The sequence below is a fragment of the Pagrus pagrus genome, assembly GCF_965226575.1.
Source record: "Pagrus pagrus genome assembly, chromosome: 10".
In the NCBI taxonomy this organism is placed as follows: Eukaryota; Metazoa; Chordata; class Actinopteri; order Spariformes; family Sparidae; genus Pagrus; species Pagrus pagrus.
In genome coordinates, this window is record NC_140194.1 from 2,511,200 (window position 1) to 2,524,908 (window position 13,709).

General features: G+C 43.2%; 1 protein-coding gene across 6 annotated transcripts in view; it reads left to right on the top strand.

Annotated features, from left to right (window-relative positions):
* The window catches only part of cadps2 (Ca++-dependent secretion activator 2), a 178,785-nt gene that overhangs the window by 133,775 nt on the left and 31,301 nt on the right, over nt 1-13,709 (top strand). For 4 of the 6 annotated variants that reach the window (XM_084363304.1, XM_084363307.1, XM_084363305.1 and 1 more), the window contains exons 18-21: nt 425-581; nt 6,728-6,869; nt 9,107-9,226; nt 10,408-10,437. In XM_084363304.1, the coding sequence (XP_084219430.1) occupies nt 425-581; nt 6,728-6,869; nt 9,107-9,226; nt 10,408-10,437 (449 nt within the window). The remainder of the gene's footprint in view (nt 1-424; nt 582-6,727; nt 6,870-9,106; nt 9,227-10,407; nt 10,438-13,709) is intronic. The other 2 variants (XM_084363308.1, XM_084363309.1) reach the window with 1 other exon arrangement.

Below are 13,709 nucleotides of genomic sequence, written 5' to 3' on the forward strand. Positions count from 1 at the left end.
GCGGGCCGACCTCCGTCCACAGAGAGGCACGCAGCAGCACTTCTGGGCTTTTTTTCTTTTTCCTTAAAAGCAACAACAGTCACAGCAGCTGAAGATTTCTCACATCTGCCTCCATTTATTTAGATTTCTGCAGCTTTTAACAGGTCAGCTTTATTAATCAGATCTGATCTGGTCATCTGGACCTTTACAAGACGAACATTACACACTGGAAGTGAGACAGACTGTTTAATCTCCGTGGACATTTTCACCTGTAACTGTTTTGCATCAAATCAGAGTAGCTTTTTCAAAATGTAGCTTTTTTGATGTTAAACAACCAAAAAAGATCCTTAAATGTCGATAGTTATCACATGCATGTCTGTGTCCCAAAGCTAAGACAACTTCCTGTTAAATTCCTTGACTCTTTGTCTCACCTCGTCCTCCTCAGGCTTTCTCGTGGTGGCCGGAGCTGATGGCCGAACACGCCGAGACGTTTCTGTCCCTGTACAGAGCCGACATGGACGGCGCTCTGCAGGTCCAGCCCGTCGACTCGTGGGACAGCTTCCCGCTATTCCAGCTCCACAACAACTTCCTGCGGACCGACCGTGAGTCTCGTGATGAACACGTCAGACTGCACTCACCACCTCCGTCATCCAGATTTGAGAAATGTGACTTCAGCACAACGAGGTTTCCCACCAAGCGGCACAAACCTCCTGAAGCTTTCTAAATAAGCTTCATTTAATCTAGAAGTTATTTGATGCTGCGTAAAAAAACACTGAGTGCTACAGATCTTGCTTAATACAAATACAGAGCCCCAAAAAAACACTTTTTATGATACTTTATTAAAGAAAAGAAGTAGAAAAGAAGAAGAAAGAAGTACTTTTATATAGAAAGAAATTTAGCTCAGAGGGCCAAAATCCATGACATCAACTGGGAAAAGTTCTGGACTTTTGGGTGAGTTGGCACTGAATGACCCACGCAGTGAGGGAGAAGACCCGTGTCGACATCGGTGAGGCTTTTCAAAAGGTGGAGAGACCTCTGAGAGTTGAGGATGCGGAGGTTTCTAGGTTTTTAGTGTTGCTATGTTTCACAGAGCCGTCCCTGAATCTCTGGGGGGGCGCGGGGTTTCTATCAACAGTCTTTCCCCAGAATCAGTGACTATAATGTGAGTAAAACCAAGTTGATACCGATCCATAATTATTCAGCCCACAGTTGAGCGAGCTAGCGTCTCCTCGGTCTCCACAAGCAGCAGAAAATCACGACCATCAGAGCCAGCTCGGACTGGCTCCGATGGACCGAAGTGCCTCTGATCACCTCGTTAATGCGACCGGCACGTGGCTGTAACGAGCTCGTCCAGAGCCACAACTCTGGCAATGTAACAGTACAAAACTGATTCATAATGAACGTGATGACTGAAGTTCTTGAACCTTCCTGCTCCGAACCTGTTTTGCTCAGTGCGACATTTCAAACTGAGAGCAAGATCTTCAAAATCACCCGACTCCCGTTCACCGCTCTGTTTTTACTCTGAAGATATAACCTTTTTTGTCTTGCTGCAACACAATCGGCACAATTGTTCCCGTCAGAATGAACTCCTATTGTTTCATTTACTTGGTGGAAATTCAACATGGAAGGTTTTTCTGTGATTTGTGCCGCTGACAAACTGAGTGTCAAACACAGTTCAGTGTGTAATTTCCTGCTGTCTGTAATCACAGCTCTACTCTGCCAGTTTCTGTGGGCTCCCAACCAACAAGTGTGTGCAGCAGTCAGATCATCCTACACACACACACACACACACACACACACACACACACACAGAGCTGTTCAGATTTTTCTCCAAATTAAATCCTGTCAGTTTTTCTCTGCGGTGGGAAATCTGCTCCACGCAGGAAGTGAAAGATTCAAACTAAAACATTCCTAAAAGTCTCTTTATTTGCTCCACGCTGCTCTTACCTTCATTACTTTCACCAAAAGCACATTGAGTTCATTCACCCGACGCTGTTTCTGGTGTTATAAAGTTTTTCATATTAACAGGAAACATTTTGCAAACTGCAGCTTCGAGATGAGCCTTTAACTCGATGCATGTGGAGAAATTGGATTGTTGCAACAACAAATTAGTGCTAAGATTGATCTACACAGGGATAAAAATACACCAGGAACAAGAATCACCAGTGTTCAGCGTTGACTACCTTTTCATCTCTTTTTTTAAACTCTGCTGTTAACTTCCAGCCTGACCTTCATTTTTTTTTGGGAGGCTATGCCCCGAACGCCACGTGGTCTGGGCACTAAGAGCGCTAATTAACACCGATGATGCTAAAGAAAACAAGGCTCGTTAAGAGACGAGGTTAACGTCACCTCGCACACTCAGACAGAGAAGTAATTAACACGAGCGGAGGAGAAAACTGCGGAGGCAGGTAGAAGGACACGATCGGCTGCCCGCGGTGTCAGCCGACCTGTCTACCTGTCAGCAGGTAGCTGCAGGCGACGTCAGCCTCCCGTCTCAAGTAAAGGATAAGTAACAGAAAGATCTCTCTGTGCAACACAGTACAGTTCAACCTGCACCTTGAAAATGACCACACAGTTGCAGGGTTCCCACGCGAACATCTGGATAACAGTCATGGAAAAACACCTGGAAAATGAGAGAAAAAGCAGAAAGTCCTGGAAACAAGAGAAAAAGGCATCGGAGTTATACATTGATTAATTAAGAAACATATCAGTGTATGAACACGCTCCCTGTCGGTCGTAGCAGCGAGATCGTCACTGAAAATGTCCTGATCTCTAGAAACGAGTGGGAACCCTGAGTTGACCCAACCACCGCTGCAGGACTGTCGTATCAGACTGCTTCGTTTCAGCTCGCTGTACCTGATAAACTGACATCTGATCCTGAAAAACATCATTACGAAGCTGACAACTAATGCTAGACGTGCACCATATATATGTAAGATATGGACAGACTGATTATTTGTCTGGCCGATCTGTCAGATTGCCCTGAATTTCAAAATGTGCTTCTTCCGGCTGTGATACGACGTCCTCTCGCACAATGTCCCGCCCACAACAATATCTGATTGGTTACAGTCACAATTAATAGCCTGCAAACACTAACAAGTAGCTAAATAAATGTAGTGCAGAGGAAGTATAAAGTACCTGGGAATTGTACTCGAGTATATACGTGTTTAACTTTTACTGCACATGAATATTTTTCTTCTCCTTGATTTCTAATAATCGGTATCAACACTGAAAGGTCGAGTCAGTCGACCTCTAATGTTTATACACACAAACACAGCACAGGAAGGATTTTTCTGAATTTAACTTCCTCAGAACAGCAAACTTTCATTTATTATTTCTTTTTTACGTTTTGTGCAAGAGTAAAGCTATTGAAGATGATCATAAGGAGAGCAGTTATTAAAGTCGTATTAATCTTTGAGATCTGTTCATTCAGTAACTCTCAATACACTTAATACAGACACAATCTTACCAAGAGACTTATTTCAGTAAAAAGGATGAGTTACGGAACAATCCAAAGAAATACGAATGATTTAAAAAATGTCTCTTACAAGTCGACTCTGCAAGAAAGTTGATTTTTGAGTCTCGTTCCAGCAATTCCCAGAAAAATACAGACAACACGACCTCAGCTGCCGTCCTCGCCCCAAACTCAGACGGTTTGTTGTGCTCGTCTGCAGGTGATGCCGAGGTAAACTTTAAAGAAAAGACGTGGCGGGAAGGTTGTTCGAAGGAACGACTCTCAGGGCGTTCTCTCGACTTCAGGCCCGGGAGGTGTTGCATCTGATAAAAATGATATTTTCAGATTCAACATTATTTGGTGACGGACAAAGAATTGGACAAAATCAAACTGCCTTTGAACAGGACTGGATTGAGAAGATAACATGTTTATAAAGGAGGATTAGTTTGTGTTTAACAGACAATAACTGAAGATGAGGAGTGGGAGAGGTCCTGGATTAACTGGAATAAATGAGTTGACACATGGAAACAATTTGGTTGGAAGTTGAGACTCGATCACCGTCGGTAATATCCACCTATGACAAAAACTCTGAACTTCAACATCAGCTGATTCTCTGCACCGTACCTCTCAGAGGGTTGGAGAATAACAAAATCTATCTATATATGCTCAGAGGTCTCGTGTTAACAGCCCATACAGTTATTTCAATAAACTGGCTGAAGCCTCACCCTCCGTGGACCAGCGGACCCAAAGGCTTCAGGCTGTGAACTGTATGGAAAACATCATTTCGACACTGCAACTCCAGAGCGACATTTAATTGGAAAGATTGCACTTAACAAAGTGAACATATTGTCACATCTTGGCACATATCAATATTATTTGTGTTTGTAAAGGTGTGTGAGAGCTGTATTCTTGATAACTGGACGTTTTTGTTCAGTAAAGTCGGTCTTTTGCATGTTTTTCTCCAGAGAGCTGGGCAGCATTTAACACCTGAAACCTTACAGATGATTCAAAGTGCTTTCAGTGCAAAAAGAAACAGAATAAAAATCGAGGAAACTTCTGAATAAAATAACAAAAATCAAGCAGTCAGTCTTCGCTGACGTTCTTCACTTGATAAAAGATGGGAGCTGTAAATAAAGACGCGTTCAGCAGCAGATAAACTTTAATGTTTCCACTCGATCCTTCAGACTCTATTTTGTGAATTCATGAGTTTTAAACCGTGTTTCTGGACCTCGTCCACAGAACAACATCCAACATGATTTCAGGAATAAGAAACATTATTTTTTTTATCCTCCCACTTATTTTTTTCTTTGTAATGTGCTTTTCTACATCTCAAAGCCCCGACGGTGTGAAAAAAAAAAAAAAAAATTATGTTGGAAACTTTAGATTGAAGTATATCAGGATTGTACTGCTGTGATTCAGGTTTCTGTGTTTGTATTTTATTCTCTGACAAACTGCATCTCACTGATTAGATTTCACCCGACTGCTGGAGAAAAAAATCTCGGCTCATTGTTTCCTCTTTCCAAGCCCTCCTTCGGCTTTGTCTCGGAGCCAGCAGAGATTTGGCGAGATGCGAGGCGTTATTTAACATGGCCGATGCCAAAGTACCTCGAATACAGTAACAGACAGGCAGGCAGATAGACAGACAGCCCAAGGGCACTGTTGGGAACAAAAAAACTCAGCGTTTCATTATGTGAAGAACCCACAAATCTCTTTTTTCCATGGCTCATATCTTTTATATTTTTTCTAATTACCATCCTCAGTTAATGCCGTAATTATTCCAAGTGTCACAACATGAGTCAACTTAAATTGAAGCGTAATGAGGCAATAGACGGAGTCGCGGCGCATAAAGAGCGAAATCATAGTTTTGACTGTTTGCACAAATGAGGCTGTCCCTCTTCGATAATTATGACTGAAGTGAGAGGAATTCGTTTCAGTTCAGTCCCAGTCGGCTGCTCGAGGTGACGGGGTGAGGTGAAAAAAGGAAAAAAGCTTTGGAGGATAATGGAGTTGGTTTGAAAAAGTTGCCTTCTCTGAACCTCACAGTGATAAAATATAAAACAGTCCTTGACTTTTCTAATTGTTCACGGCGTTTTTTTAAATATTCAAAAAAACGTTTCAGAAAAATCAACAAAACTGCGACAGTGACCGACGGTCGCCTGAGCTCAGGTAACTCGATATCTCACCGACTCTTTGCGGATCTTCCTCACCGAGTGTATTATCCCTCAGTTTGTTCTGTAGATTATTTAAATGCTCACTTGATTGTCAGCATGTGAAGGCGAGCGGTTGCGAGGGAAGGCTGGTTTATCTCTCTGGAGGGGCCAAAAGGCTAGTGTTAATCATGACGGAGCAGAGCGAGAGGAATTAAAACTAATGAAGTCCTGAGAGACCAGCCTGCTCGCTTTCTCACCACCGCTCTCCGTCTTTGTCTCTCCTCCTGTGGACTGTTAGCGTCCCCGAGGGTTTATCTGTCTGTTTTACTGTCTCTCTCTCAATCCTACGAGGACGGATCGGGTTGAGGGTGTCACAATATCGCGAACACCTGTGCAGACGCAATAGATCCTGCAAGAACAGCACATCTACAACACGAATTCTCCCTTTGTACGACTTGTGATGTTCAGATTTGGTTGAGTCTCATCAGGAGCAGAGTTTAAAGATTGCAGTCTGCGTTCACTGTCTGAAGATAGACCAGTACTGGTGATCCAGTTCATCCCAAAGCTGTCGGATGGGATTGAGGTCAGATCAAGTTCTTCAACACCGAACTGGGAAACCATTTGTTCATAGAGCTGCTTTGTGCATGAGGACATTGTCACGCTGAAACAGGAAAGACTCTTTATGTAGAAACTGCAGCGTTACAGGAATACATCAACATTTTGGGTAATATAATTATTGAGTAAGATGAGAAGATTTATTTTGTCTCATAGTTAGCGAATAATTAGCTTAGCTCCACACAAAGAGAGCAAAACCTGTGCAAATCAGCCCCAGACTGCCTTAAAAAAAGGAGTTGTTGAGTTTAGGGTTGGGCGACGTCTGCAGCGAAACATCGTGATGGACGATGACGTCAATGTTTATAAATTTGAGGCAGCCCGCGGGAAAAAAGACACACTGCTGCCACACATTTAAGCGAGTGTCTTGGGTTCTCCTAACTGAGCTGGTTTAATAAGAAAATAATAAACTCTACATGGAGACGTGATGTTAGTGCAACAAGCAGCAACATGCTTCTTTTCATTTCCTGGTCTGAAAAGGTGTTGACTTGTCTAAACTAGTCTTGTTTATGCTTTGTCCCCTCCCCCGCAGCTCACCTGTGCAACGGGACGTTCCACAAGCACCTGCAGGACCTCTACGTCCCCCTGGTGGTGCGCTACATCGACCTGATGGAGTCGTCCATCGCTCAGTCCATCCACCGCGGCTTCGAGCAGGAGACCTGGCAGTCGGTCAAGTAAGAGCCCCCGCCCACCTGTTCCCCGCCAGCCTGAGCGGTTAACGTTACGCCGATGACTACACTGTATAGCACAGGCTCAAATGTTAGCTAAGTACTTTTCTGCACACCGTGCTTATGCTCTGGTTAAGTTCAGCCACATAACCACCTGGCTGGGGTTAGAAAACATCGTGGTTCAGCTTAAAATAACTGTTTTGGTCGAGATGGTCCGACTTTCCGTCCAAAATAGATGTTTTTGGTCGCCGGTGCAGGTGTGCTTAAAAATATCCAGCAGTGTGACTTGAACTGCAGTCGGCCGTTTGGTTGCACGAAAGCCAGCTATAAGTATATAATGTGACCGTGATATGCTGCGTCTGCTACACATGTCAACCTTGGACGTATCTGTGGTTTGCAGATTGAAGATCTGGCGACTGGGCTGAAAAAAAGATGTAGAACGAAAGTTTTCTTAGACGTCGGTGTTGCATGTAAACGTTGGTGGTCATTTATTTGTCTTCTAGTCCAGAACTTTCTGCCAACTTTCTCACCTTTGTGCAAATTGTGTTTGTGTGGAAAATGTATTGAAATCCCTAAAAATTATCCAACACGTCTGCAACACCTGCAGTTTAATTGGTTTAACTTCACACTGAATTAGGGGCTGAGAGATTAGTTTTTTTCAGGGCTGATATCGATTATTAGTAATCCAGGAGACCGATAACTGATCGTTGGAAGCAAATCTTAGCCTCAAAGTCAAGAATGATTTTTAATTTACATTACCGTACTTCTGTACAGTTTTAAGGTACTTTGCTTCAGTATTTCTGCAACTTAATACTTTCACTCCACTGCATTTATTTGATAACTTTAGCTACTAGTTTCCAGGAAGTGGACACAGATTTCTGCCTGGATGAATCGATGTACAGACATCAACACGTGCAGAGATCTGTCATGAGGCCGGTGTGTGTTTTGATTGTTATAAACTGTGTTAGGGGGGAAAAGAAGCTGAACTGTGCAGAACGCTGTCATCATCAACTCATGATGATGTTTAAGACGTCGCCCTTCATGTTCCAGACAAAGAGTGTAATTGCACTCCTGGCCTAAGGGTTGGCTCATTTAATTTTTAAACCTGGTTTGTCAGTTTAATTACTTTAATATGTGAGAAAAAATGTGGATACCTGAATTTTCTTGACGTGAGGAAAGTTTAACGCTTGCAGCTCTGAATGAGGCATAAAAGGCACGACAGAGAGAACGAGACAAAATAAAAAGACATCGTGAAAGAGTTAATAAAATAAAAGATAGTCAGTTTGTTTTCTCCGTATTTATAAGACACATTAAAGTATTTTCATGATGTTGACTCTGGATCAAGACACAAAGTGTGTGATGCATTTGAGCTCCTATTAAGTAGCAGAATTAATTATTTAGTGAATGGTTTCTGGTAGGGATGTCCCGATCAGGATTTTTTTACCCCGATCCCGATTCGAGTCATTTAATACTTAGTATCTGCCGATACCGAGTCCCGATCCGATACTTAGCCCTAACTAATATTTTCCTAGATAATCAGCTGCATTAAGAAAAAAAACACCTGAGATCCCGATCATTGAAACAATGCCCACATCGGCCTCGCTCCCGCTGATCGGCTCGGGACATCCCTAGTTTCTGGTGATAAATGAACCCTGTTGTGCGCAGATATGTTTTCCAACACTATATTTATCAAACAGTCTTTATCTGAGAGAATTGTCGCCTCGCCGTGTGCATGAACTCTGTCAGTTTCAGTTGTCGTTCATTATCTTTTTACCTTCTGTTGACTCTCGGCGGCGATGGTTTGTTGATGTGTGATACTGGCAGCTGCATGAATGTAACAGAAACAATAAAAGATGAAGGAACTAAACAAACGCAGCGCGGCGCAGAGCAGAGCAGAGCAGGACAGCCGAGAAACAAAAGGAGGCAGACGCAGCGAAACACACAGCAAGGACACAGGAACAATGTAGTGAGAGCTGCACTCTTTGACAGAAAAAAACCCTGAATGAAAGAAAACAGAGTGAAAAGAAGTACGCACTGACTTTTCTGTGTTTTATTGGTATGTGCTATTGATCAATTAATGCAGGCAGGACGAGTGGCTTCTATTATAGTTACTATTCTTGTGTTTGTGAGCCGCGGTGAAGAACGCTCGCTGTTACTGTCACATTTTCTTCTCTCTCTTTTGTTCTTTTAACATTTTCCTTTCATGCCATCGATCAACCTCGCCGCTGACTTTGACCCGGCAGGTCGTTAACTAACAATCTAGCGAGCGTTCCTCTTCCCAAAGTCCCCAGCCTCCCTCTCACGCTGCCACAGATGCCCAGCTTCTCGGCGCCGGCGTGGATGGGTCCGCTGTGTGAGAACACGTATGTATAACAGGAGGGATCAACGAGTCTCGCCTCAATCCAAGAGGATATCCATCAATGAAAAAACACCCAGACCTGATCCCGAACAGACCCAAAGACGATAGAGAGGTGCTGATGTTGTTCCCCCTGTTAGTTTGAAGCCAGAGTAAAGGCTCATTTATGCTTGGATACATATTTAGATACAGATGGAGCATACTCGTCCGTATTTCTGCATGCTTTCTGAAAGCCTACGGATATGGACTTTATAAATGGCTGAACTTTTTGTGTAGAGGTACCGGCCCCCAGGGAGAGCGCCAGGTTTTGAAGCCAGATTTTGCGGTGGCCAAACCATGTAATCACATCGTCACATGACGCACTGGGACCCAGAAGACTTGGTTTAATATTTTGAGCATCACAACCCTCCGTGAAATGACTCGTTTCACTGTCGGAAGTTGTTCCAGATTACAACATTTCTTTCTGTTACTTCACAATAAGGCGCACAAAACTTCGAGTAGTTACCAGGTAACGAATGAGGAACGAATGAGGAACTAACTGCTTGTTAACCATTAGTTAATGAGTAACTCCTTATCACATTTTATACAGTAGCTACTTAGCTACCCTAATTTTCCTCATGGTGGATAATAGAGTAGATAAGTGGAGAACAGACTGAGAGGTCTTATATCAAGTCAGTATGCATCAGGTGGGTCTTTGGGTTTTCAGGGCTCAGGTATGGATGAAGATCCATCCGTCTGTCCTTTGTACTCGGCAGTCTGTGTGCATGTTTGTCCACATTGTTTAAAATGAATTATTATATCAAGAAACTTCCCAAGTCAGAACTCCACTCCCTTTAGTTTCCCCCCCTGCATGAAGCCCCGCTCGCATTTTACTATTACTTTAAGTTACTGAAAACCACAAAACCTCCGACATGACGGTCAGCCCGGGTCTCTGAGAGTGAACTGAAGAGCATGCAGCACTCTGCTCGTCTGAATGAAGCCCGGCTCGGCATGAGAGGCAGCTTTGTGGTTTCAAATTGTTTCTGTGACACTGTGGCTCTTTTGTCAGCGGGGCGCCGCCTGCATGCGATCGCTCCTCAGAGACTCGTTGGTGAAGATTTTGTAACGTGTCACGAGTCCTTGTGCCGTGCTGTGTGCATGTCGCGATCAGTGAAGTCACAATAATAACACCGTCGTCTTCTTTCGCAGCTTGCAAGGAATAAATCTGCCTGACATCTTGTGAGTTGAGACGTTCTGCTTTTTCCAATATGTGAAAGCTTTTATCGGAAAAATCTCACCCGCTCTTTTTTCGCCCTGGAAACAAAACAAAACAAAATAAAGAAAATCACCGTCTGTCCTTCAGCTTTCAGCGTTTACAACAATTTATCCCCTCTGACCCGCCCTGTTTTAAGGTAGTATTGATTTTAAAGGTTGTCTCTGCTCGCCAGGAACAAAGAAAACAGTCCATGAATTCAGTTTTACATTTAAGCAGCTCAAGAACTGATTTTCTTGTGATTCTAAGAACAACATCACAAGTTCATATAACTTATCACAAATGAATAAGTCGTAACTTATAAAAACAAAATACGACAAAAGGAAAATGTCTTTCAAGATTCTCAAGTCGACGAATACGTGAATCTTCACAGCAACATTTCATGATCTCATGACTCACATCCGTCTGTTTATCTATGAAATACTAAAAAGAAATAGAATAAAAATAAAGATAAACATGTTCCTGACATCTGTAACTGATTGCAAAATGTATATGAATGACAAAAATCTAATTTGTTATTGTTAATAATACATTTTTAAAAGTTTACAAGCAATATTTCTTTTAATATGTGCCTGATTTATGAGTCGTGTACTTAACATTTACAGTGATAATATCTCTCCCAGTTTCTTTGTATTGTCTCTGTGCTGACCAGGCTCTCCTCTCTGACATGTTCCTCTCTGGATTGTACATTTAGTTCAGTAAAAGGTTGTTGAAGAGAGAAAAACACTCTCTATTAGAGGATTCACACAGTTTTCTTCAAAAGACAGATTTGTACCGTTGACTTCTGTCTCACGACTGTTTGTTCATCTTTAATGGAGACGTTTATACTCTGACAGCTAATAAGCTACAACGACTTGGGACTCTTTCCCTCCCCTCAAAGGTCAGTACAGTCAAGTCGGCTTGACTACTTTGGTAGAAGTTCAGATACTCTAAAAAAGTAAAAGTACGGATTCAGCTTCTTTACTCCAGTAAAAGTAATCGAGTACAGGCTCTGACATGTACTCAGAGTATCAGAGTAAAAAGTCTCCCTCTGAAGGACATTTGTGGTCAAAGCTAACTGAAGCTCACGTCATATTAATATAATTCAAAGACTATTAAAGTTAAAGGTAGAGTCAGTAGGATTTGTCCCAGCTGTTCCTGAACGCACCACAAAGATAGTTGATAGTTGAGTCTCATTCCCAGGACGTCAAATAGCCACATGTTGGGTTGGTAAAGCGTCCCGAGCAGCAACAAAGAGAGAAAATAAGAAACTCTCTGCAGATACGACATCGTCATCAATCCGAATCGACGGATTGCAGCGGTTACTTTAAAAGGAGTTGATCTCATGCTGCTGTGACCAAAAAATATGCATCGTAGGAAAAATACGATGACAGTAATGAACACAAAACAAAAGACATGAAAATCTCAACATCCTCTGGTTATAATTTGCTGCTTTTCTCTGTTTTATTACGTTTTTTTTTTAGCTTTGGATTGTTGGTCGGACAAAACAAGACATTTGAAGACACTTGTGATGGACACCTCTCATAATTGTATTAACCAGACTAAAACACTAAGACACTGAGGTGACTGTACGTCAGTTGCAGCCGTATCATCAGCGAAACGCTGGAGGTTTGATCTGCTGCAGGGCTGCCGGCCATGTCGAGGCCACCAACGCTCAACCAGGAGGCTGCGTTTTCTTAAAAAGGCTCCTCGCTCCGACTCCCCCAGCCTTTCCCACAACACAGACCACACTGTTCCTCTACCTCACTTCACTTGGCCCTCCTCGATCCAACGAAAAAAAGAGAAGAAGAAGAAAAAAAAAAAAGCTGGCACTTCATTAGCGAGCACAGACGGGCGAGTGGGATCGTCCCGTTCCCCGGGGAGCGGGGCGGAGCGCGCTCAGAGAAGAGCACCGCTAATTAGACATGAGGGGGATAGCCGCCGAGCGTTTAATTGCACCACGGACTCAGCCCAAAGCGTTTATTCCTGTGCGCCACTTGTTAAGGTAACAGTCTTTTAAAGGCGAAGTGAGAAAAGTGAGGGAGTGAGTGGCGCTTGTTTTAACCCCCCCTCCTTCACCCTCCTACCCCCTCCTCCGTCCTCCTGTGGCTGTCATTCTAGCCGGGCGCTGTACACTTGGATGTCGGTGGCGGCGAGCGTTGCCATGTGTTGCTGTGTAACCTGTGCGCAGGGGAGAAGGCGGGGAGACGTCCATCTGTCTCTGTTTCAGCCTGGTGCTGTGTTTACTGACTGAAAACACACAGCTCTGCACCAAAACTACCAAAAAAAACCTGTTGAAGACGCTCACAGCCACCTGAATACGCTCTGCTTTGTTTTTCTCGGGGCAGATTGCTGAGAACTTGTTTTCTCGTCTACGCCAGTGAAAAGAGGATCATACGTGTTTGTGCACATTATTCACAGCTCAGTAATATCCTGCCCTTCTGCTGATTTGTTTTCTTTCTGTACTCTTTGTACTTTTTTCTCCATTTTTTCATCTCAGTTAGTCTCAAATTCTGTGATTCTGGCACCGCATGCAGAGGAAAAAACATATTTCCTGCAGTTTACCTTTTTAGGGGCTATTTTGTGCTCTTCAGTGAGACGGATATTGTGATGTATCATTAGATGATTGTGCACAATCGCTGATGTTGTGATAGCATCGTTATCTTGGGCAACGTATCTTGAGCCATTTTGTGAGTTACTGTTTGATTCCCGCTCCGACTGCAGCAGCATGGTCGACAGTCCGAGGCTTCAAAGTTTGACACTGTACCCCTCTAGTACTGTAAAGAGTCCGAGTCAGGAGGTGGTTGGGGTGGACTCTCCTTCTGGAGACTGGAGTTCACATCCTGTTTATGATGAAGAGTCAAGAAACATAGAAACATATGAATGAAACATTAATAAGTGAACTTGAGTAAAAGTATCTGAACTTTCTCCTGCTCACGTTCAAAACAGGCTCGTTACTTTAGTTTGATGCATTTGAGGTGAATTATGGATTATTGTTATTTGGCGTCATCGCACGCCGCCTTCCCGACATCACCAGACTGATTTCAGACGCAGTGAGACGAAACAAAGACGTAAGAAGACGTGAACAGACAGAGAGGGAGGCTGGAATGGGGAGAAAAGGCGTGTTAGTGTCTCGTATCTGCAGAGAGTTTCTTATCTTCTCTCTTTGTTGCTGCTCGGGACGCTTTACCAACCCAACATGTGGCTATTTGACGTCCTGGGAATGAGACTCAACAATCAACTATCTTTGTGGTGCGTT